General features: G+C 39.5%; 1 protein-coding gene across 7 annotated transcripts in view; it reads left to right on the forward strand.

The window, feature by feature from the left end:
- ARHGAP32 (Rho GTPase activating protein 32) overlaps positions 1-24,393 on the forward strand; it is a 204,860-nt gene that overhangs the window by 121,122 nt on the left and 59,345 nt on the right. For all 7 annotated transcript variants that reach the window (XM_083714264.1, XM_083714267.1, XM_083714265.1 and 4 more), the window contains 6 exons: positions 4,287-4,373; positions 14,221-14,358; positions 15,708-15,800; positions 17,088-17,210; positions 19,865-19,942; positions 22,860-22,941. In XM_083714264.1, the coding sequence (XP_083570390.1) occupies positions 4,287-4,373; positions 14,221-14,358; positions 15,708-15,800; positions 17,088-17,210; positions 19,865-19,942; positions 22,860-22,941 (601 nt within the window). The remainder of the gene's footprint in view (positions 1-4,286; positions 4,374-14,220; positions 14,359-15,707; positions 15,801-17,087; positions 17,211-19,864; positions 19,943-22,859; positions 22,942-24,393) is intronic.

Consider the following 24,393-nt stretch of genomic DNA (forward strand, 5'->3'; position numbering starts at 1 on the left):
AAAACCATTTCCAGAGATGCTCTGCAGAGCAACACAGTGATGAAAAGCTCACTTCTTTGGTTCTATTGTGGTTAAAACCTTTTCAAATATATTGTCTAAATCTTCCTATTGTCTTTCCTTATTGGAACTTGCATTTACTATCATTAATAAATTTTAAGATAAGTTATGCCTTAGATGTGTTTCAGTAGTAATTAAGTTTTAACTGCCCACTCCCACCTCTTGCCCTGTTTCTTTGAGCTGTTTTTCACACAACTTTTAAGACTGCTTTTCCAGTACAAATGTATACATTTCTGCGGAGGAGAAAGAAATATGGTAAAAATATGGGTGTGATGTGCTAAAGTCATGATGTCAACAGGTGAAGCTCGTGTCTGTAAAACCACAGGAGAACCCTTCCTGGGTTTCAAGAAATATGCTGCTTCTGATGTTTGCTGTTGTTTCCAAACTCTGCAAATAGTAATTTGTCCAAGCCACAGTCTTTTAACAACCCAGGATACTGATATTCTGGCTTGCTAAGGTGTGATTTGAACAAACCACTATTTGCAAACACAGCAACCAAACAAACTTTTAACTCAGAAGGTCCATAGCTTAGTGGTAGGGCACATGCTTTTCATGTAAAAGATCCTAGGTTTAGTCTGGCATCTCCAGGTAGGACTGGAAAGAGTCCTGCTGGAGAAGTTGCAAGTCAGTGTTCCACCAAACTAGGTGGAACAATATTCTGATTTGGTAAAAGGCAGCTCCCTACTTCCCTGAACCTCATTCCTTCATGAGTTTAATGCTGGCTTATGTGTCATAATAAACACCCACGGTTTCTGCCTGAACCGGGCCCCTGAATCCAGATAAAAGAGTGTCCAAAATCTGCTCAACTGAGAGAGATTCATACAGTGATAGCTCAAAATTTGATTGGAGAGAAGAGATTATTTCAAATGGTCTCCACTGCTTGCTTATATATGCAGCATTGAAAATGTTTTTGCTTAATTGTCCTGGAGACCTTGATGAGTGTTCAATCTCATTTCATCCTCTTTTTGTTGGTTTTTGGTTGCTTGCTGCTTATGCCACTACCACTCATTCACAAACAACGTGTTGAATTCCGGAACAAATGTACACATGCTGTCCTAAGAATGCATTGTAAATAAGTATGAGATTCATGAACTTTCTGGATGATAAAGCACTTTAAGGCTGTGAGATCCTGAGCATGTTTGCTTGGATGGCACCTCTGCAACAGAAGGGATTTTTTCCCATGGAGATAGGTTTAGAACTGAAATATAAACAATGGAGTAAATAGCCTTAGAAAACTGAATAAAATGTCCTTTTTTGAATTATTATAGAGCTCTTTAAACAAAATTCTGTATGTATCTGCTTTCATATCGAGTCTATTTCATGCTTTATTCATTACATATTGCGTTGAATAACAAAATTGCAATGCAGTGCCATGCAGGACTGTCTGCTAAGAATGAGGCACCATTGTTGTGTTTGTAAGTAGCATTAGAACTTACTTTCAGGTAATTGTGTGTAAGACTGCAGCCTTAGTTTTTCTTTTGGCACTTCACTGCTTTCTTTGTTTTGATCGGAACATCTGATATTAGATAGTATGTTAATCTTATGAAAGCAATTGCTCTACTACAGCCACAGTTCATTTAGTATTGTCAGCAATTGGACAATTTTTTATGTAAAGAAATTGGTCGCTTGCACCCCTCTGCTTGTGAAAATGGAATGACCCATTTTCTCAATTGAGGAAAAAGGGATTATATAATCCACTGAGCTGTAGGAGGAGGATAGTTTAAATGACATCTGTAGGCCTGAGCATCATGAATACTTTTCAGGAGAAATTGGGATGTATTGGCAGAAAGTGGTATGTAATCAGTGTACATGAAACATTTTTAATTCATGATGCTGTTTGAACAATGATATGCATAAATCATTTCAGCTAAATCAGTGGGATTTACTTTAAGTAGATGTATTTAGGGTCAGTGGCCACTAGCCATGATGGCTCTGTTCTACCTCCACTGTTCAAGGCAAAATGCCTCTGAATACCTGTAGGAATCACAAGTGAGGAGAACACTGTTCTGTTTGGGCCCTGCTTGTGGGCTTTTTCAGGAACAAATGTTGGCCATTGTGAGAACATTATGCTGGATTAGATGGGCCTTTGGCCTGATCAGGCAGGATTCCTCATAAGTTCTTGCACTTTTAACGCAAACAGAGATACTCGTGTGACTGGAAGGGCCATGACTGTTCCTAGGTATGAAGAATGGTTTTGGAACTGACCCTTAGTTAATGAAGTAGATCTCAAACATTAAAATGTTTTATTCTTCCTCTATTCTCTCCCCCCCCCCCCCAAATATAAAATACTGGATCATATGCAGCCGGCATGCCAGCTGCAAGTTTTTGTTTGGCTTGCAGAGTAGCAAGCTGAGACTTCTCCATTTTGGAAAACTTTAAAAAGTTTCTAGTTTCCATGATACAATTATATGTTTATTGCCAGGTAAAGCATAAGCTTTTCCATTTACTGTCAAAGCGTGGCTGACTATAGTTCAATACAACTTTTTATTCTTCTTTCCGTCATTTTTTCTGTATGTTTCTGCTAGCAATTAATGCTTACTGAAGGCAAGTGGCTAAAGCAGTTAGAAGTAGCTTTGTTATTTCATTTTAGTGGTCGGGCTCAGCCGTAGGCAGAAATTTGAAGTGAGTCGGGAGCCATGCGTGTCGTGGAGTTGAAGACCAAAAGAGCACTCCTGGAATTAGAGACAAAGAACAAGCAGGAACCAGAGTCCAGGAGGAGCAGTCAGGACAATGCCAGAAATCAGAAATGAAGGACAGCTAGAGGATACACAAGAACGCACCGGAGCTGTGGAAGGAGTTGTCGCTCAGGATTCACTGAGACTAGAAAGTCTTTTAGAGTCCTTACAGTTCAGAACGGTCCATTGACCAGCCTGAGGCCGCCTCACAGTTCTGTGGCTCCAGTTCAGACCCCAGCAGCTCCTGACCCCCGTCTGTGTGAGTTTAGAGTATCTAGTTTTAGTTTCTCGGTCTTTTCTAGATTGTTGCATTAGTACAAGGTTAGCTAACATAGTGGCCTCCATATATTGTTGGGCTTCACATTATCCCTGGTCATGCTGGCTGGGACTGATGGGAGTTACTGCCCTTCAGATGTTGCTGGGATGTTGACCAGCCCTATGTTAGGAATGATTTCACACTGTGAATTCAGAAGGGTGGGGGAATGAGAGGTCTTAAAAATATGGTTGACACAGGGAGGGGCCTAGTCCAGTGTGTCTTGTATCGTCATTATAATCGTCCACGACTGAGATGTCCTATATTATGGAATGTTTACTCACAGTCTTTGCTAATCAATGCTATATTTTCATTTTTATAGTCTGTTTTTGGCCTGCTTAAGTTCCATACAGTGCACTTTTCATATATTTTGTGCAGCATTGTTGTTTTTGAATAGATGGTACAAACACAGGACAGTAGGTTATGTTCCAAATGGGCTCTGAATTCCCTTTTAAAATAAATTAAAAGTCTGGCAAAGATGTTTTTTGGCTGTGATGTATTTTTCATTTCTTTATGAAATATATAGCTAATGGTATACACAACTAATAGTGGATTAGTTAATATTCATGAAATTCTGTCTAGTCAAGGGAGGATACTTTACTGAGGCTGAACACCTGTTTGCTCATGGAAGCAAGTCCCACTGATTGGGTGAATTTTCAAGGTGAAGCCTGGCAACTTTGTCTACTCAAGAATAATTTGAGATTATATAGCTCTCTTCGGGGATGCTTGCTATAGAGTGTTTATTGCCTTTTTATTTTGATAAATTTCTGCTATAAAATATCATGTGACTGTAAATTTCTCCAATTTCATTAAAATTTAGACATCTTTTATTTAGAGACTGCTTGAGCATCTTAAAATATAATGAAGTGGTTAGTTACAACAAGATCCCCATAAATATTCATAGCAGATTGTGTGAATGCCTCTCTGAACATGAATTTTGCAGTATTTGGTGACTGGGGATTTAATATTTTGTGTTGAACTCTCTGAATTGTCTTACTGGCATACTGTGCTGAGTTTTTAAAAGTTTGGTGTAGAAAATAAACAGTATATACAAAGATTTATGTTCTAGGGAATGTGAAATATTTTGTCTGATAAAAAGTACAAGTTTAAGTTCCTTGATCTACAAAACATCATAGAGCAAGATGCACCTGAACTTCCTTCTTTTTGTACGCTTCTTGTTAATTAACCTGGTCTTTCTCTCTATCCTCTCCCCCCCCCCCCCCCATTGCTGCTTGGAGTAGCTTTCGCTCCCAGAGGAACAGAATGAAGTAACAAGGAATGGTTGTGAATCCAAGGAACTAGTTTATCTTGTACAGATCTCTTGTCAGGTAAGCAATAAGACTTTTCTTTACCTTCCCCATGACTTTTATGAAACACTGCATGTACTATATGATATTCTGCTGTCCTTCTTTTTCACATTTCCACTCTTTGTTGTGGGGTAAGAGGAATACTGAAGATTTAATCAAGAGAAATGCTGAGGTTTTAATGAGAAATGTAAACTTCTGCTGCATCGGTTGCAACAATATTTATCCTGGAATTGCAGTCTCATGCGTATATGTGTCCTTGTGTCTCTGTAGTGATTGCACATGTAGTGAGGTTATTTGTATTCCTAAACTAACCAATGAAATGATGGTTCAGGATTTAGCATTCAGTTGTCAGAATATTGTGGCTCATTTCCTAATTTTTGAAACTTGTGCATTGAGGGAAGCTACTCAGTGGACCGAAGCAAGGCATAACAATGGCAGAAATTGAAGATGGCAGATGACCCTTAATATAACCTATTGAAGCATTTGTTTCTATGCCTGGCAAATAACTTTTGAGGATCAAAATGAAAATGTGGATTAACCTTTTGTTGATTCTCTCTTACTTGCCTAGTGCCATATCCTGTGGAATCCGTTAGGCTGTACCCAAGGTTGTCACCTTGAAAAACCTGGGCAGTTATCCTATCTGCATGAGGTGCAGGTGTTTCAACTAAATACCAGTCGTTGAGTGCGTAGGTCATATTTCTCATCTGTAGAGTTGAACAAAGCAGAATGCTGTTACTAATCGTTCTAAGACACAAGGTTTTGAGAGGATAGCACACACGTAAACCATTTTATTTTACAGCTATTCAGTCTGTAAAGTAGGGAGTAGTGGGAACAGAGGTGAACAACCTGCATGAAGACAAAGAATAGGCAGAGACCAGACAGCCTTTCCTCAAAGTGAAAAGCAGGACTAGACTCTTCATGTTACACTGCAAAGTGAAGCATCCTTAGTTCTCTGGATCAACTGACAATCCACAATGATTATCCTGGGCAGGGTAGTTGGCACACATACTTTACATGATCAGCAATGATCCTGCTCAATGGTGTCAAGTTCAGCAGGGAGCAGTTGATGTGCCTTCAGCTCCAGTTTTCTGTCTAGCAGACTCTGCAGTTCAGGAGCTGTGTCCACATGTTAGGAGTTATGCTCATTTAAACCAAGAGAGAAATGTCTGGATTATTTGGCTTGTGCTTGGTACCATGTTAAGACACGTGGGGCCATGAGAGGACTAGAGCAGCCTGGGCAACCCATGTAGCCAATTTTTGTGGATGCTTTAGTGCAGGGGTTCCCAAAATGTGGTCCACAGATTATGAGTGCTCCTTGAGTGGTCTGCAGTGCTCCCTCATTTAATTTTCATATTTTATTTTCTATATTAATTTTATTGTATTATGAGTTCTATGGAATTCAAACTGTAATACAATGAAGTACAATATATACAATTAAAATGTGTGCAGTGTCTAGCACAACACATATTTCCTGTGTTCCCAACTCTGTTCTACAAAGTCTCATGGCTGTGTAAATGTGCCCAGGCAATTGCTTTTGAATCAGTCATCAACATCAGGTCAAAAAGTTGGAACAGCTATGAAAGGAAATTAATATGGGATAATCACTATAAATGACAACAGATATTGGGCTTGCTGCAGTAGTTTTTGAAGCGTTCTAAGATGAAATAAGTCATTGGAATGGTGTAATAGTTTTGATTGCATCCAGAAGCTAGCTTGTTAGCTTTGCCCAAATCTATATACTTTTCAGTAGTTTTAGCTCTTTAGGAGCATTTTGCTGCAAATGAAAGTAGCATTGTGGAAAGCAAAAGAAATGAGTCATCCCAGCACTGCTGTTTAGAACTCCTGGACTGGAAAACCGGTTACATTCCCTTCACTGAGTAGCCTGTTGAAAGTACTTTAGTTTGTCAACTCAATCTGCAGCAGATAATCAGACAAAAAACTTTCAAGCACTGCTACTTTAATGTGGCCAGCTCAAACTCTGCCTGACTTGGCAGAATCCCATTAAACATGTTACAGTCTGGAAATGTTTATTTTGGAAGGAGGGGGTGTTGTTGTGCATAATAAGTTTTTATGACATGGTTTTTCCTTGGTGTTAAATATTGTTTTACAGGTAATTGAGTTGCTTGAGTCAAGTGAGAGAGTGCTGGGGAGCTTATCAGTGTCTCCTCTCCAACCCCACTAATTTCTGCTTCTCCTCACTCCACCCCCACCTCACCTGATGGTTACTGGTCAGATGCCAAATCCCATGGTCAAATCAGTGTGAGGACTCCCTTTTCAGTTGCTTCTTTCCTCCCTTGGTGAGAGAAATAGGACAAAGAGCATATAAACCAGAAGCCTATTTCTGATCTCTTCCCAGATACAGCCCCTGGTGGACAAATATATCTGAATTCTGCTTTGGTAGACTGAATTGGGATGGAAATATAGATAATTTTGTGTGTGTGTGTGTGTGTGTGTGTGTGTGTGTGTGTGCAAGTGGCCAAAGATGAATGGAAAGGCCATTTCTGCTAAGTAAATCTGGGAATCCAATCACCTGGTGGTAAATTCTTCCAGCAGTTAATTGACTAGCAAATTATACTACAGTTGCCCTAAATACACTTTCTCCATATCCTTTTCAATTTCCTCACAGATGAAACTGTGGTGTGTGGGTGTGGATGTGGACAAAGCATCACCAGCACTTTCTCTTTCATGTAATTCATATTTTGTTTGCAGTCACTACATATGTCAGGCGTAGGCAAACTCAGCGCTCCAGATGTTTGGAGTTGGTAAGGGATTATGGGAGTTGTAGTCCCAAAATATCTGGAGGGCCGAGTTTGCCTATGCCTGACATATGTTAAACCCCTTTTTAGCTTAGAGAAGTTCAGGTTAGACTACCATTATATTTCATCTCCTTGGTTTTGTCTTTAGTGCTCTGAGTTATGTGTTAGGCTATGTTGCCATTATTATTTGACTTTTCTTCACTTAGCTTTGTGAACACTTACGCAGTGTTCCTTAAGGGAAGTATGTAGCTTGACATTTTTACACCAAGCACACCCAGTTTATTCTGATAATGGCAGCATTTGCTTATTGTTCTAAACCATAGTTTATGGTTTACCATGAACATGCAGATGGCTCCCGTATCACTCCTACTTTAGTGCAAACAGGAACAGCAAGCCATAATCCTTAGTTTGGTGCTATGTTCCAAGCAAACCATAACATTAAGTCAATCTTCTTGACTTAACAATTTTTGTTTGAACAGAACAGATAACTGTCCTCAGTTTAGACATAATACTAAACTTGTGCTAGAGGTGGAGTACTACGGGAGCAATTTCCATTTTAACAGTAAACTGTGGTTTAAAATGAAGTGCTAATTCAAGCAATATGACTTTCAGGATATATATTTTTGAAAAAAGATGTGTTCATATGAGAAGAGCTGTTCCTCATTTAGTATTAATACAGCAGTCCAATAACATTGAAGCAATGAGTATATATACTTTGACACATGCAGTGCACCATGTCAAGTGAAACTTGAGACAAACATTCTGGGTTCGGCTGGCAACTCAATACTATTAATCCCCCCAAAGTAGTAGAATTTTAAAAAAAGCACACCTGCAATTTTATTTTTTATAATACAAATATATCAAAATGGCAATGAGCCACCATAGCATAGTTGATCCATTTCTGCCAACATCTATACTAAGGAGTCATTGTATGGGGGGTGGGGGTAGAGGCAGTTGTTAACATGAAAAATCCATTTTTATTTTCAAAAACCTGGAGTGTTGCTGGAAAACATACTGTATTCCATGGGATGGACAGCTGTGCAAAAGGCAGAAACATGGCAAGATTGGGTTGGCTCCCAAGTAGGTTGGTTTGACTGCAATGAAATCTAGCACACTTATCTGGATTCAGCCATTGTGTGTTTTTACACAGTTGTACTACCAAAGCTGGCCACGTGACCCGGAAGTGTCTGCGGACAGCGCTGGCTCCCGGCCTATAGAGTGAGATGAGCGCACAACCCTAGAGTCTGTCAAGACTGGCCCGTACGGGCAGGGGTACCTTTATCTTTACTACCAAAGCCAAACACCATCCAATTGCATTGTAACTATTAAGCTTAATTTGAATATATGGTGGCTTTAGTTTGGCCACACACATGCACTCACAGAGCATTTGTATCCCAATTTCAGCTGAAAAGGCTTCTAGAGCAGTTTACGTACAATAAATCAAATCAAGACTTGCCTACCGGCTCACAATCTAAAAGACATGACATGAAAGGAAAAAGGGGTGGGGAGGGAAAAGGGGGTAATGGTTCTACCTCCCATGACCACTGTTGCCCAATAAATGACATGTTATTATAATTAGATATGGCACTTGACTGTGCTGCAGGAGATCATCTTGACATTTTGTAGCAAGTTTTTAATATGCTCCTGTAATATCCCTCTTGTTTTCAGAAAAAAAGAAAATGTTATTTTAAAAAGGCTTGAGGAAGATATTTCTACAAAGAATAATTCTCTCCATGTTTGATTTTTTGATATTTGTTTGTTTGTTTGTTTATTATGAAAGGACATGTATTTCAATAACTTACAAGAATGTGTGGTGTCATGCACACTTTCTCCTTAGTTTGTTCTGAAAGCCTTTCTGAAACAGAATTTGATTAATTCTTGCTTCCATATATGCTGGTATATCAAAATGCAAGTATTAACTCCTGTCAAATAGCTCTTGTATCATTTTGTTTTATCACCTTTGGCTGATCTACTAGTCTCAACCTTACTTGGATGGAGATATTCATAAGATTTATATTACCTTGCTGTGCATTCATTAGTGACTTGAAGATGGCAACCGGTTTGTTGCTTATCATTATCATCACACCCATCAGTAAAATGAAGTTAAAGTATTAGAAATGAAGACACCATAGGACCTTGAAGGGCATTAGAGAAAGAACTGCAATGGTGCAGTTAAATGTAGAATCATATGTGCATGCTTCCCTGTAATGGATAGGTTCAGATGGATAGCAGTTAGTTCCAGTTCATTGTGTGTCTAGAGAGAAGTTTCAATTAAACCAATTAGCTTATATCCAAATGTATTTCATTTAAATATGAAGGGAAATTGGAAATCTCTGTTGAAATCTAAGAGGACAAGCTATCAATTAGGGCTGCAGTGAATGACTTAGCTTGGCAGGATTTCTGATTGTCCGTGTAGACCCCTTTATGGAGCAAGGCTGCATTCAGCCACAGCTTGAAAATACATTGGCTCCTCAGCTAGAGCCAAATGTTAACATAGTGGCTACAGCTGAGCTGTAGAGCTACCTCTGCTATGAACTGTGTAGGTGGCCTTAAACAAGCTATGGCTGTCTTCTGCAATGTGGATAGCCCTGTCCATGAAGTGGTTTGAACACTCTAAAGCACCTTGTTATTTAAGTGACCTAATTAGGTGTTTTTATGCTGCACTAAGTGTCAATTTAGTACAAGTTAACCACATCCTTTCCTGGTTTCTTTTCCTTTTCCTTTTGGGGCAAAACAAGTCATGAATCTCTGTTTTAAACTAAATGCTAAGCAAAGGACTATGGTTTTTTTCCTTCTGCTTGCAAGCCTAGAGCAAATGGGTGCAATTAGCTCATACATGTAAAGCCATGGCTTATGGCTGGGCCTGTGTATGGCTGCAGTGAAAAAGACAAATTAAGAAAGGGACTGGAAATTTGCCTAGCCGATAACAACATGAAACAAGTGTGGCAAAGGACTGCAACATCTCACCAACTGCAAGGGCAATATGAGGAACATTGTTCAGGCCGATGATTTGTTGGCTGAGGAGCTGAGCATCTTCTTCGCACGCTATGAGGTAAAAAGATCGGGTATCTTAGCTCCTGCCTGCCAGCCTACAAACTCTAAGCCACTTATTCTATATGACCATGAAGTGAAAGCTGCATTGAGGGCGGTGAATGCCAGTAAAGCTGCTGGTCCAGATGGGGTGCTGGGGATAGTGGTAAAAAACTGTGCCAATCAACTAGCAGGGGTCCTAACAAGGATTTTTAACATCTCTCTGCAAACGGCTTGTGTTCCATCATGTTTGAAAGCAGCCACCATTGTCCCAGTCCCAAAGAAAACAGCAACTAACTGCCTAAATGACTACAGACCTATTGCATTAACATCTGTAGTGATGAAATGCTTTGAGAGTTTGGTCCTTCAACACCTTAGGACAAGTTTTCCACCGGACTTTGATAAACATCAGTTCGCCTATAGGAGAAATAGGTCAACAGATGATGCCATAGCTACAGCCTTTCACCTTGCAGCGAGCCATCTGGAGAGACCGGGGAATTATGTTAGAATGTTGTTTATCGATTATAGCTCGGCTTTTAATGCCATCCTTCTGGACATTCTTATCAAAAAGCTGATGGAACTAGACATTTCTTCTACCATCTGTGACTGGATTAAAGACTTTCTGAGGGATCGGACACAAACAGTGAGGATTGGGCCTGTTACATCTACCTCCCTGAAGCTCAGCACTGGCACCCCACAGGGATGTGTGCTGAGTACCTACCTGTACTCCTTGTATACATATGACTGTATTTCATCTGACCCTTCCACTGCAATTGTTAAGTTTGCAGATGATACTACCATGATGGGTCTAATTACAGGTGGAGATGAATCTGCGTACTGGGGGGAGTTTCAAAAAGTATCTACATGGTGCTTAGACAATAACTTGCACCTAAATATTAGCAAGACAAAGGAGATGGTGTTGGACTTTCAGAGGAAGAGAGGGGAACTAGCCTCGTTGTATATTGGGGTGGGGGGTGGGGATGGTGTTGTGTGGAGAGAGTTTATTCCTTTAAATTCTCAGGGTCTTGCAAAAGAACAACGTTAAACAACAATTGATGACCTCCTTCTACCAGTCCATAATAGAAAGTGTCCTCTCATATTGTATCACAGTGTGGTATGTTGACTTGACAGCCACAGACAGAAAGTCTTTACAGAGGGTGGTGAACACAGCACAGGATATCATGGGCTGTCCCCTGAGCCCGCTAGATGACATCACAAGGGATTGTTGCCTTAGGAGAGCGAGAAAAATTCTCAGGGACGATTCACACCCTGTCCACCACCCCTTTAATCTTCTACCCTTGGGCAGGAGATATAGAAGTATAATCAGTTGTACCAACAGGCTAAAAAACAGTTTCTACTCTGGGAATCTCTGAGCAGAACTCTCCCTGCCCTTTCTGCAGTAAATTTACCTGAGTCAGGCCATGCCATCACAAAAACAGTTATTCACTTACAAGGAAGATGGAAGATTTATTACTTAATGTCAGCCTCTCAAGACTTTAGGGCCACACATGCACAGTGCAGTAAACCTACTAGTCAGGAATGTGACATCTGCATATCCAGCAGGCCAGTTGCAGCTCTGCCACTGCATCTTTTTTCAGTGACCTTGAGTTGGCCTGTTTGCCACCCTGAAACTGAGTCATGCCAGTAGTCAAATAAAGTTGTTGTTGGCATTGATGTATTATGAGTAATTGTAGGATATCTAGGTGAAAGGTGCTATTATACCACTAAGTGACACATTTGGCACATAATGCATTCATGGAGATAGGCTAAGCGCATTAATTTATGCTGTTAGCTGGTTCAGTAGTTATCTTCAAAGAGCCGCATATTCATTTGCTTCATACTTTTCATTGGTTGGCTGTTAAATATTTCACCACTTAGTGTTAGGGGTGCTAAAATATTGCTGCCTCCTACAGATTTATGCTAGGTTATTGCACTCAATTTTCTAACATTCAGAAATCATCACTAGTCCCAGAGTCTCCTCTTATTTCTCCTTCCTTTCTGTGACCTTTTGCTCTTATCATATATTTTACATGGGATGTGACGGAAAGTGAATTGTTTAAATTACAAGCTGTAAAGAGAGATGGGAATCTAATAAAGTGTTGAGAGAAGAAGCAAATCCCTTTTCAAATGGCAAGAGACTTAGGCTGTATATTTTTCAGCCTGCCATTCAGATACAGATTTAATCAAGGAAAACAGTAGAACATTGCAGCTGGATGCTGAAAACTCTTTATTATTCTTGTGTTACTTGTTTATATGCTCTTGTTCCTCTTCAGCTTCATAAAATAATTTCCCTGGGCAAACACAGTGGTCAGATACTTATCTAATACATGGATATAGCTTGCAAGAAGTACTTAGTGAGACTGAATTGTGGGGAGAAAAGCAACCTGATTTCAGCCATGCACACACAACTGTTTTACTACCGTTGTGTACTGTTGTGTTGGTGAGTCTTAATGTTACACAACCAATACCTTTTGGAAAGTTTTTATATGCTCTCTAGTTGAATGAATGGTTTATTGGCATTTTATGTATCAGTATACACCAGAGAAGATAAAGGGACCCCTGACCATTAGGTCTAGTTGTGACCGACTCCTGGGTTGCGGCGCTCATCTCGCTTTATTGGCCAAGGGAGCCAGTGTACAGCTTCTGGGTCATGTGGCCAGCATGACTAAGCCGCTTCTGGCGAACCAGAGCAGTGCATAGAAACGCCGTTTACCTTCCTGCTGGAACGGTACCTATTTATCTACTTGCACTTAGACGTGCTTTCGAACTGCTTGGTGGGCAGGAGTGGGGACCGAGCAACAGGAGCTCACACCGTTGCAGGGATTCAAATCACCAATCTTCTGATCGGCAAGTCCTAGGCTCTGTGGTTTAACCCACAGCGCCACCCACATCGCTCTACACCAGATACTTATATATAAATAGTTGAATAAAGAGTAATTGGTGCAGAAAATAAGTGTTTGAGAGGTTTTGCTTCAGGTATCCTATTACAGCCCCCCACCCAAGGGATGTAGAAATTGAACTGCCTAGAACTTGAAATTAATAATGTTGAACTTTTCATTGTGATGCTGTAATCTTCAAGGGAAACTTGGACCACTTGTAAATGTATGCTGTTATCAAGCTGACATTTGAATTACAGAATACTGTCCTAAACTTGCACAATTCCTCTGGTTCTAATGCCATAATCTTCAAGGAAGATATTCAATGCATTGTCTTTTTTCACTTTTGTTGCTTCCTTTGATGATATTGGGGTTGAGCACCAACTTTCATTCCAATGTCTCAGTAGTCAAAGAAGATATCACAGTGTGCTGTATCTGTTTGAAAACAGATGCAGGATTTGAGCTGATATTCAAATATGAATGTTGATTTGTGTCCTGGACGTATGTATCAAATTGCTTTCTGATACCTGACTTTAAGATCATAAAAATGAGCCTCAGAAAAAGCAAATTTGGTAAAATACATTCATCCCTATAATAATTAGGGAATATTCCATTTGCTATCATAACATATGTTTCATTTGCTCTTAAAGGTATGCAAACTGGTAGATTCTGACTCAAGTTTCAGTAATGATTTCATTTCATCCTTTTCAAGCTCTACCTGAAACCAAATGCCAGATCAAAGCCTTAGTCTTTATGTGTTTTGCAGAATATATTTGGATTTATATGCTTTCAAGAGGTAGAAATAAATTTGTGGCACAGTCAATGGCAAAGCACCTTCTAAAAGGGCCTTATCTTGAAGCTAAGACCCAAGATGCCTACCTGCAACTTTGGGGAGATTCCATTCCTTGGAACTGGCATTATAGGGCCAGATGGAACAGTGGTTTCTGTGTGTGCGGATTCAGAAATGTGTGAAGTAACACTAGGAACATACCAAGTTCATTTTGTATTAGGGCATTCAGCAGTTTCCACATAGGCTAAAATTTGAAAGGAAAAAGAAAACCTCATGAGTTTAAACTCTCATTTGCTTAGGAGAGTTGACAACACGGCAGAGGCATTTGCCTTGGGTTTCTTCTAGAAGTGCCGTTTCTTGCTAAAGGGAATTGGAAGCAAAAACAACACCTGAGTACTCTGTTCCTTCTTCCGCAGGGCAAGAGCTGGATTGTGAAGCGCAGCTATGAAGATTTCAGAGTGCTTGATAAGCATCTTCACCTGTGTATTTATGACCGGCGCTTCTCCCAGCTCTCGGAGCTACCCCGCTCCGATGCTTTGAAGGACAGCCCAGAGGTAAAATATTATGGTTGTCACTAGCTAAGGAAGCTGCGGGCAGGCAGGAGCATGTTGCAGTTTTATTATGCCTTTTTATTATCTATTATTATTCTTAATTGCCTTTTAACATGAGAATTTTATTGTTATCTAAACTATATGTGGAAGCTCTTAGTTGTAACTATGGGAGCAGTTCATTGCTTTCAAACAAGAAGAAAGAGCTCAGATAAGAGGTAGGCAAATTATTAAAATCTACAACCATGCTTTTTTCAGCAGAAAGAGAGGGTTGTGCTGCCTATTAGAGTTTAATTCATTTTCAATGTTCAGTATTTCTCTAAACATTTACTATAAGAAATGAACAGAAAAAGGAGTGTTCTTTTACAGGAAAACTTAACTGTTAGGCATAGGGAATATCCGCACTTTTTCTTAAAGGTATGTGATGCTCTGGATTATCATGTACAAACTATTTTGAAATTTATGAAGTTCAGGTGTGTGTTTTTTTAAAAAAATTAAACCCTGTACGCAATCTCTTTTAAAAAAAATGTATGTTCTTAAGCTATGCCAAGTATAAGGGCAATAAAAAGTGTTGCCTCTCCAAGTGCAACTTCACAACTGTATGGCTTTGTTAGCATATTTTTCAGAATAATTAATTCAGTATAGAATCATAGGAACACCGAGGGTCATCTAGTCCAACTCCCTGCTATGCAGGAATCTCAGCCAATGCATCCATGACACACGACGATCCAACCTCTGCTTTAAAACTTCAAGGAAAGAGAGTCCACCGCCTCTTGTTCAACTCCACTGTCGAACAACCCTTACTATCAGAAAGTTCTCTTTTTTCTTAAGGCCATTTAAGAGATAGTATTTTATTACTCCTTGCGACAATTCAGAAAAATATGTTCAAATTACTTGTTATCTGATGTTACAAAGGGCATTCCAGTTACAAGAAAACAGGAGCCTCATGGTTTGCTCAGCAATTCTTAGGTCTGCACGTAAAATGAAAAGCAAATCAATCCACATAATCCCTAGCAGGAACCCCCACTGAGCCATTCTTGATGTGCCAACGGGAAAGCATGGGTTGTACTGGAGATATACTCTTCTTTTTTTGGCAGATGAAATTCATGGCAAATGGAAGGTATCTAAGGTATCTAGTGAGAAGAAGTCTCTCATCTGGTAACATTTTTAGGTTATAAGGCGTAGCAGTTATTATTTATGTCTCTAGATCCCTGGTTCACAGAATTCTAGGAGGCAGGAAAATATTTTTATGCTTTCTCCAGCAAATTGTTGGCTTCGACTGGCTCATCTTAAAGTCTGAAACTTGGATACTCTGCATCAGCAGAATTATACTGTTCCTTCCTCACTCTCTGCAGCTTGTCACCCAGATGCTGATGGCTTACCTGTCACGACTCTCATCCATTGCTGGAAACAAGATTAACTGTGGTCCTGCCCTCACCTGGATGGAGGTACTGTAGGGTATATGACATTGTGTTGCATAATGTGCCTGGGTTTTTGCTAGCTTGTCAGATGCTTTGTATTACAACCTTGCAAATTGCAAATGGAGCACAAGTATAAAATGTTACAAAGCTAGAAGTTGCTGCTTATAGCAATTTCCTCTATTCTAGTAGCGTTGCAGAGGGCCATATAAGATTAAAATCAAAGAAGCAGATATTCTAGAAGGATTAAGCCCCCACCACTGAATTGTTTTATAATATATGAAGCATGATACACTGACTTTTTTAAAAAAAAGAAAAGGATTTGGGCAATATAAAGGGTACAACTCTAGGGAAAGGAGGGTTCCGTAAATGCCTGTGGAATGCATTCTGTATCTTTTGCACTCCCTGTTAGTGTGGTGGTATTGCTAAATAAAATTTATTTATTTATTTACTTACATATTTATAAACTGCCTCACTGCGAGAGACTATGGAAGTAGTACATAACAAGATAACATGAGAGATTTGAAAAGAGACAAACTCTAGAAATAATGGGGGGCGGGGGGAGGTCTACCATTGTACAGCTAATATTCCACGGCTGACTGCTTCATTGTTCAGGGAAAACGTTTCTAAACAAAAACATTTTCATTAGCTGCCTAAACATGAAGATGTTAGGCACCTGCCTAATTTCGGCTGGGGCCTGATTCCAGGCTGCTTCTGCAACTCTAAAAGCACAATTTCTAGTACCAGCTACCATATTTTTCGCTCTATAAGATGCAGTTTTTATTGCTATATGAGGAGGCCTATCCTTTAGAAAATGGTGTGATTTAGCTTCCATTCCATTGTCTCAGTATTCAAGGGAGTTATCACAATGTATTGCATTTTCCTCCCATTTTAGAAAACAGATGCAGGCATCAAGCTAGTATTCATTTTTTAAATGTTGGTTGTGCCAAACGGCACTGTAATATATCAGTGTTAGCTGTTACAGTGTGGCTAAGGAATATGAACAGGGAGTTGAAACTGGTTAGCAGAGCCTAGCAAAGTGGAGATCTGGTTATACAGTAATGTGCTAATGCTGCAATAAAACAATGATGCACAATTCCATTTCCTGTTTAATAGGTGAAAAGGAAACCTGTACTTTAGAAACCTGTTCGTGCTTATATTGCCTCTAATGTACTTCTTTTTACAAGGAACTCTTCAAGCTCTGTTGTGTCTGTCAACCAACATGAACCCCACCTCCCTCCATGCACACAGTGACAGAACCAGTCTACAAAGCCACATGTTCTCAGCTGCTTCACAGTCTGGTGTATTTTCTTACAGATTGACAACAAGGGGAATCACCTTCTAGTCCACGAGGAATCATCCATTAATGTCCCTGCTATTGCGGCTGCCCATGTTATTAAAAGATACATTGCTCAGGCAGCAGATGAACTTTCCTTTGAGGTAAGCAATGAACAGATATGTATTCCTTATCAAATGCAGCAGGAAGAACTTAGCCTAGGACTGCTTGTGCAGTTATTTAATAAGGATTTTGGGGCATGTTAAATGTGTTCTGGAAGTAAGAATGAACATATTAAATCAGTCATATATTCAATAATAATATTTTTGCACATCCTCTAGCCAACATTCTAAAAATTCAATACTTAGAAGTCCAGCAGCATTTATCTTTGCATATATAACATAACCTGAAAAATGTTCCCCCTGTGGCTTTGTGTCCCATGCTCATTAAACAATATGTCTGCTAAGAAAATGGGCATTGAGAACAGATTTGTATAAGTACTTTCCCCGTGTTTAGGCATGAAAATAAGTGACCCATTTTCACCCCTCTTCCTTCCAAAGAAGCTTATTGTGCTCAGTTTAGAGCTTCTTTTAAACCCTGGACACAAGCCTCACACTGGCAGCTGGGCTAAGTATTTGAATGAAAATATTCCCCTGACTGCTTTTGAAAACTTGATCCTTTTTAGCTAATGCCCATTGGGTGCTCTGCGTATGTTCTGATTGCTTGCTTGCCTGTGCTGCTATCATCTGTTATGCTCTGAGGCAGTATTCTTCAGAATCTTAAGGAATGTACAAACAGCTGTTCATTGGATGTTTCAAAACATCGCCTTTCCATTTGTAGTATCTGGGGAAATGCATAATAAATTGGATATTATTTTCCCAGTTAAGATATATGCACACTATTAGAAATTAACGGTTTAACCGCTGATGCCATCATCACAATAGTAACCAATCTTGGTACAATTCAAAGGAACATTCAGTGTCCTGCCATTAAGATCAGTTTTCATTTATCAGCCTGTCTCAAATTGAAACTAGTGCAAATGTAATGTTAATGGATATATTAAAAATGGCTTAGAGATAAGATATGAGCAGCAGAATTGCATGCCCTCTCTCCGATGCAAGTTTACCTGCCACCACTCTGAAACCTGGTGTTGCATCAGCAGTAAGGGTGCCAAGGTTTCCTTGAACCAGGATTTGCAGGCCAACTATTAAAACAATGAATCCAGAGCTAAAGTGGTACCTCAGGTTAAGAACTGTTTCAGGTTAAGAATGGACCTCTAGAATGAATTAAGTTCTTAACCCAAGGTACCACTATAATAGGAAATCAAAGCAACAGATTCTTGTTAAAAGTTTGGATAATGCCCCCTATCCCAGGCTTCTGTTGCCATATCTAATCATAGCATCTTCCTGTGTGAGAGACAGATTACATGACTAAACATATCATACAGTAAGATATTGTCAGTGCAACTCTGATAAATATCAAATTTCTTTGTGGCCAAAACATAGCTTAGGGACGCGGGTGGCACTGTGGTGTAAACCACTGAGCCTTGGGCTTGCCGATCGGAAGGTCAGCGGTTTGAATCCCCGCGACAGGGTGAGCTCCCGTTGTTCGGTCCCAGCTCGTGCCAACCTAGCAGTTCAAAAGCACATCAAAGTGCAAGTAGATAAATACGTACCGCCTGGGCAAGAAGGTAAATGGTGTTTCCATGCGCTGCTTTGGTTTCGCTAGAAGCAGCTTAGTCATGCTGGCCACATGACCTGGAAAATCTGTCTGAGGACAAATGCCGGCTCCCTTGGCCAATAAAGCGAGATGAGTGCTGCAACTCCAGAGTCGTTCGTGACTGGACTTAACTGTCAGGGGTCCTTTATCTTTAAAACTTGGCTTATAGAATTGGAATCATAGAATTAGAAGGGTTGGAAGGGACCCTGAAGGTCATCTAGACCAACCCTCTGCAATGCAAGAATCTCAACACATTGCCCTCAATCCAATTTGAAACCATACCGAACCCTGCTTCACGTTGCAAATGTGCTGGCAGTTTTATGGCTGCACCACTTGGTACAAACCCATCTAAAGCACTTTGGGTGGCCCACAGATTCCTATTAAATTCCTGAAATGCTTGGCTTTCATTTTTTTTTTTATAAAAAAATGCATGCCTCCTGGTGGCAGAGATAAGCTTAAAAAGATGAGTGCGGTGTGTCTGAAAGGCTCAAAGGGCAAATAATAAGAACCTCACATGCATAGATGAAGTCTTGCTGGTGTCATTTGCAAGCACTCAGTGACTCGTGCAAACTACTTTAAATGTTTTATGTTAGACAAGTCATCTCAAAGGAATACTTAAATGCCTTCTCTCATATTTCCATCCTGCTGATGTAACATCACATTTCTTTAATGCATTGTTAACTTTAACTTGGAGGAGCATATCACACTGAACCCCATGGTGGGTGGGGGGCAGCACTGGTGCTGGGCAGAGGAGATAATACATAAGTGAGTTCCAGTTGTTCATTTTTTAAAAAGTTCATTTGTTCAAATTTTCTTCCCACATTTGTTCATGATTCTGAGGTGTATTTTTAATCAGAACAGCTTTGGGCCTTTTAACTACTACTAAATGCATCACCCTTGCAAATATGTTAAAATGTGCACTGTATGGCACTGATGATGCATTAGCTCATATTTTGTAAATGTTGATGCCATAGATAGACAGAGAATGGTGCTATATGTTCATAATGGTGATTTTTTTAAATAGTCCTATAGAAACTGTACTTTTATTAACAAAATGTTTTTCAAAATAAAGTAAGAAAATTATGCCGTGCATTTCTAGGTGGGAGACATTGTGTCAGTCATCGACATGCCTCCAAAAGAATTGACCACTTGGTGGAGGGGAAAGCATGGATTTCAGGTACACTCAGCTGTTATTTCAGAAGCTATTGGATGGATTTTGTCAAATTATTACTGATAATAATAGACTGTTATCTAATGCAATTATAATGCAGTCTTTCCTGAATCTGGGAAACACTATAAAGACTTGAAAACGTTCCTTGGAATCCTGAGCAAAATATGGACACTACAAAGCTAGATATGAGACGAGCTGGACCCTCAAAGTATCCCTAGTATAAATAGGTACCATGATGCCCCTTTTTTTCTAAAACTGTCTGGCTGTAGACAAGAGAAGTGTCATACATTCAAAGAGGATTGGAACTGGCAGGGCACCCTGCCTCTGCAAAGCCTGGAGAAGAATTTCGACTCAATTCTTGGGATTGAGTTGAGGCTGTCATTTGAACTGGATTGGGCAGAGATGTCAAAAGATTGCTCATAGGAGTGGACTCCTTTGGCTTTAATAGTTTTGCAGAAATGAGAATGTATAGACAGGTACATTTTCTGCTGCTACTACTTTGGGAAGAGTTGCACTTAAAATCCCCACATTCTTTGCAGTTGTACGGCATAATCGAGGAAACCGACTCCTTGTTTCTATTGCTGTTTGGGAGTGGAAATGAGGCTGGGGAAATTACCTGAGCTGCCCACCGTTTCTTTCCATTTCCCTTTCCCCTTTTCTTTAGCCTGAGTTTGCTTGCTTGCTTTTCTTTGTCAGACTAGCTTTATTGAAGAGGCAGATAAACTACTGTTAAAATAAGCACCAGGCTGGACTTGTGGGGCAACTGCCTCTCTGTTTCAGCATGCACTTGCCCCATTCAAATATAAAGCAGGGCTGTGTGGGAGGTGTGCCCTTTATGCAAAAGGATGCAGGGGGACAGGAGTGAAACCCACTCCTTGCCCTTTCCCTAGTGTGCTGATTTTAAGTAGGCCTCCCACCCCCAGCAGAGCCCAGTTGTGATACCAGAAGATACAGCAAAGTGAGGTGAGGGAGGGGTGGGATTTGCTTCCCTCTGATGCTCATTATTGTGTAAACCCTCTTTATATGTGGATGGAGCAGACATGTGGTTGCCCCACATGGCAAATTTGACCCTATAGAGCAGGGGTCAGCAAACCTTTTCAGTAGGGGGCCGGTCCACTGTCCCTCAGACCTTGTGGGGGGCTGCACTATATTTTTGGGGGGAGGATGAACGAATTTCTATGCCCCACAAATAACCCAGAGATGCATTTTAAATAAAAGCACACATTCTACTCATGTAAAAACATGCTGATTCCTGGACTGTCTGCGGGCCGGATTTAGAAGGCGATTGGGCTGGATCCGGCCCCCGTGCCTTAGTTTGCCTACCCATGCTATAGAGACAGAAGTCATAAGCCCTGTCATGGATACTAGTTTGCCAGCCAGCAATTGTATGGTGCTCTTTCTAGAATGGTAACACATGTACTAAACCATCACTATGTCCAGTTTGTTTGTTTGTTTGCTTGTTTATTTCACACATACCATATAGAAACAAGGTGCTTTTTTTTTAAAAAAAAAGCCCTTTGTGAATACTATGGAATGCACAAATATAGTTTAGTGTTTTAGTGTGAAAGTGTGTTGTATAGAGGAAAAGGGATTAAGGCCTTTAAAAGCAAAATAGCAGAACTGATCAGTGGTGACATGCAGCCCCAAGGACCATCAAGAAGGGAAATTAGAAGTGTTATGAAAGACCTTAAAATAGAATGAACATATACAGCAGTAGTACTGAGCAAGGCAGAAAGCAAAATTAAGAAGTACCGGATATAAATTAGGAAGAATGTATTAAGTGCCAGGAATAGTCTAAACCAGTCCATGACAGTAAGCATCATGCTGGATCTTATTTAATTTTGCTATTACTAGTCAGAGATTAAGACACTTGTCATTTTTATGCCCAGTGTTTGCAAGACTGGTTTTCTCTTGTACATTGAAGGAGAAAGCAGTTACCATTCTAAGTACAGAAGGCTTATAGTACACTTGTGTGTCATGGTTCCGCTTCAGTGTGTTTTTTCACAATATGGGTTGGGTTTTGATCATATATACAGAGCTGCTGCAACCATATACCAAGCATTTAGGTGTTTGTTTTTTGCTGTTGAGAACACTGGCCAAAAAGCAGCTAATCCAGAATGAGGCAACTGTGAATATAAGATTTGAGTTCAGAGCCATAAAATTAAATACATTTTCCTGGTCCTGGTGAGTGGTTTATGACAAGGGTGTGCACAGGCCTAAGATAAGGATTTCTTTTGATCATTTTGAACCCTCTGGTTCTGATTAGTTAGACAAAAAAAGTCTTAACCTTATAGTCCATATTCCAAAATAAGCTGTGTGGAAAACTCTCATTTAAGTCTGTTCCTTTAAATGCATTCACACATTTTGTGGAGAGCTTTTAACTGAAGCTTTAACAAAATGCAATGAGAAAAAGAAACACCAACTTGGCTGGCAAAGGATGAATGGAGCAGATTATCCATCTGCCACCCTGTTCACTCACCTGCATGTAATTCCTGGTCACCTGTGGTTGTTTTATGTGGTTTAATTTTTTTATGGTGGCAAAAAGTTGCATTTGTGTCTAGTCCGAGAAATACACTATTTGCCTAGTTGTTATAAAAAGAAAAGAAGAAAGTTAGAATAAACCACTTTCTTTACACTTGGTGAACTAGCCTTCTAAGAACCATCTCTTAATTGTATGTGGTTGGACCGTATGTATATCCAGAAAGCATGTAATGGGAGCATAGTGAGCAACATGAATTTAAAAAGCAGTTATATTTTATAGCAAAGAATATAATCTACAGGATTACGCCTGAATTGTTTAAATATTGTGGTGTTGTGCAAATACCCCCTTTTACTGCAAAGCTATTATAACATGACTTTACGTGTGATTCTATTCTTAAATATGCTGCAGACGTGAATTTCCATCTGTCTCTCTTTGTCACAGGTTGGATTCTTTCCTAGTGAATGTGTTGAGCTAATTAATGACAAAGTTCCTCAGTCTGTGACCAATTCTGTGCCAAAACCAGGTATGTGTGTATTTATATTTTAAACAAATGCATATAATATGACAGAATGTTGATGTTAAATCCTTTCTACAGTGTCTCACTGCATTCACTCAAATATTTATTCCACTGATGTGTTCTTTCATATTTATTGATCGCCCATTCAAAACTATTTCAGTGTATGCATTCCATGATACAAGTATGTTTCAGTGTACCCTTTCTGCTATTTCACAGTTTTGATTTAATTTCTCAGTGGTTTGATTTTAATATTAGTATATGTTTTGTAGGATTTCTGCATTTTGTATAACTGCTGCTAGACAGTTAGTGTGGTGGTTAGTGTGCTGTAGTGTTTCTTCTGTTCGTATACATTTTCTGTCAGTGTTTATTTCTTGTCATATAAAAAAGATCCCTTCAGCTTGGATTCTAATGATGCTTGGCTTTGCAATTTAAGCCAAACTAACCTATGATGCACCTGCTTTACCCTCCACTTCATCCCATCTACTTGCTGATTGATAGTGGAGTTTCTTTGTTTATTTCTGTGGATTTATGCTCTCTAATTTAAAACTTATTTCCAATTTTAAAACATCAATAAAAACAAGAAAACAATACACACACACCCTCCCATGTGTAATAATAAGCCGTGCACCCTGCTCTAAAGTATCTGCTCTAGGTTTATATAGTTTAAAGAGTATTTGGAGTTGGAATGTTTTGTCTCTTACAAAAATGTGAAAATAGATTAGTGCCTTAGGCTTACCAGTTGGAATAATTCACTTTTAATGATGACCTGTCTTATATGCACAGTATTGATGTATCCCTAAGGATTAGATTATTCAAAGATATTACAAAACCAAATTACCAGTGAATTTATCCATTGCTTTAGAAAGAGATCCTTGGTGGGTAAATTTAGTATACCTCCTTCCATCTTTTGATCCAGTTCCTGGGGCCCTCTTTCCTACATGTTTTCTATAGAATTGATTATTCCACTTTGTGTGCAAAATATTTGAGGTTTATTTTGCAATATTGGTAACAGTTATGCAGAAATCTTGACATGCCAAGTGGTTTTAGAGTTCAAAAATTAATTGAATTTTTAGCTGGATAGATGTGGGATTGCATGTTCTTCCGTTATAGACAGACCCACATCTCACATTTAAAGCACATGATCCCCCCCCCCAAGAATTCTGGGAAATGTAGTTTATTAAAGGTGCTGAGAATTATGTATCTGCGAAGGGGAAACTACAATTCCAAGGATGCTTTGGGGAGTCACCTGCTTTAAATACGCATTTGATATGCTGTAAATGGAAGGTGTGGATCTGCTCAAAAAGTATTGAAAGTTAATAACTATCTTAAGAGTAGCATAAAATTTATTAATTTCTAAGAAAAAGTTACTGGCATTCAGAAAGAAGCCAAAAACAACTTGTTACATCAAGTTCTAACTCAGTTGTTCCTAAAATGAAAGCCCAGCATTAGGCCAGATCC

This window comes from Podarcis gaigeae (assembly GCF_964106915.1).
Source record: "Podarcis gaigeae genome assembly, chromosome: 15".
In the NCBI taxonomy this organism is placed as follows: domain Eukaryota; kingdom Metazoa; phylum Chordata; class Lepidosauria; order Squamata; family Lacertidae; genus Podarcis; species Podarcis gaigeae.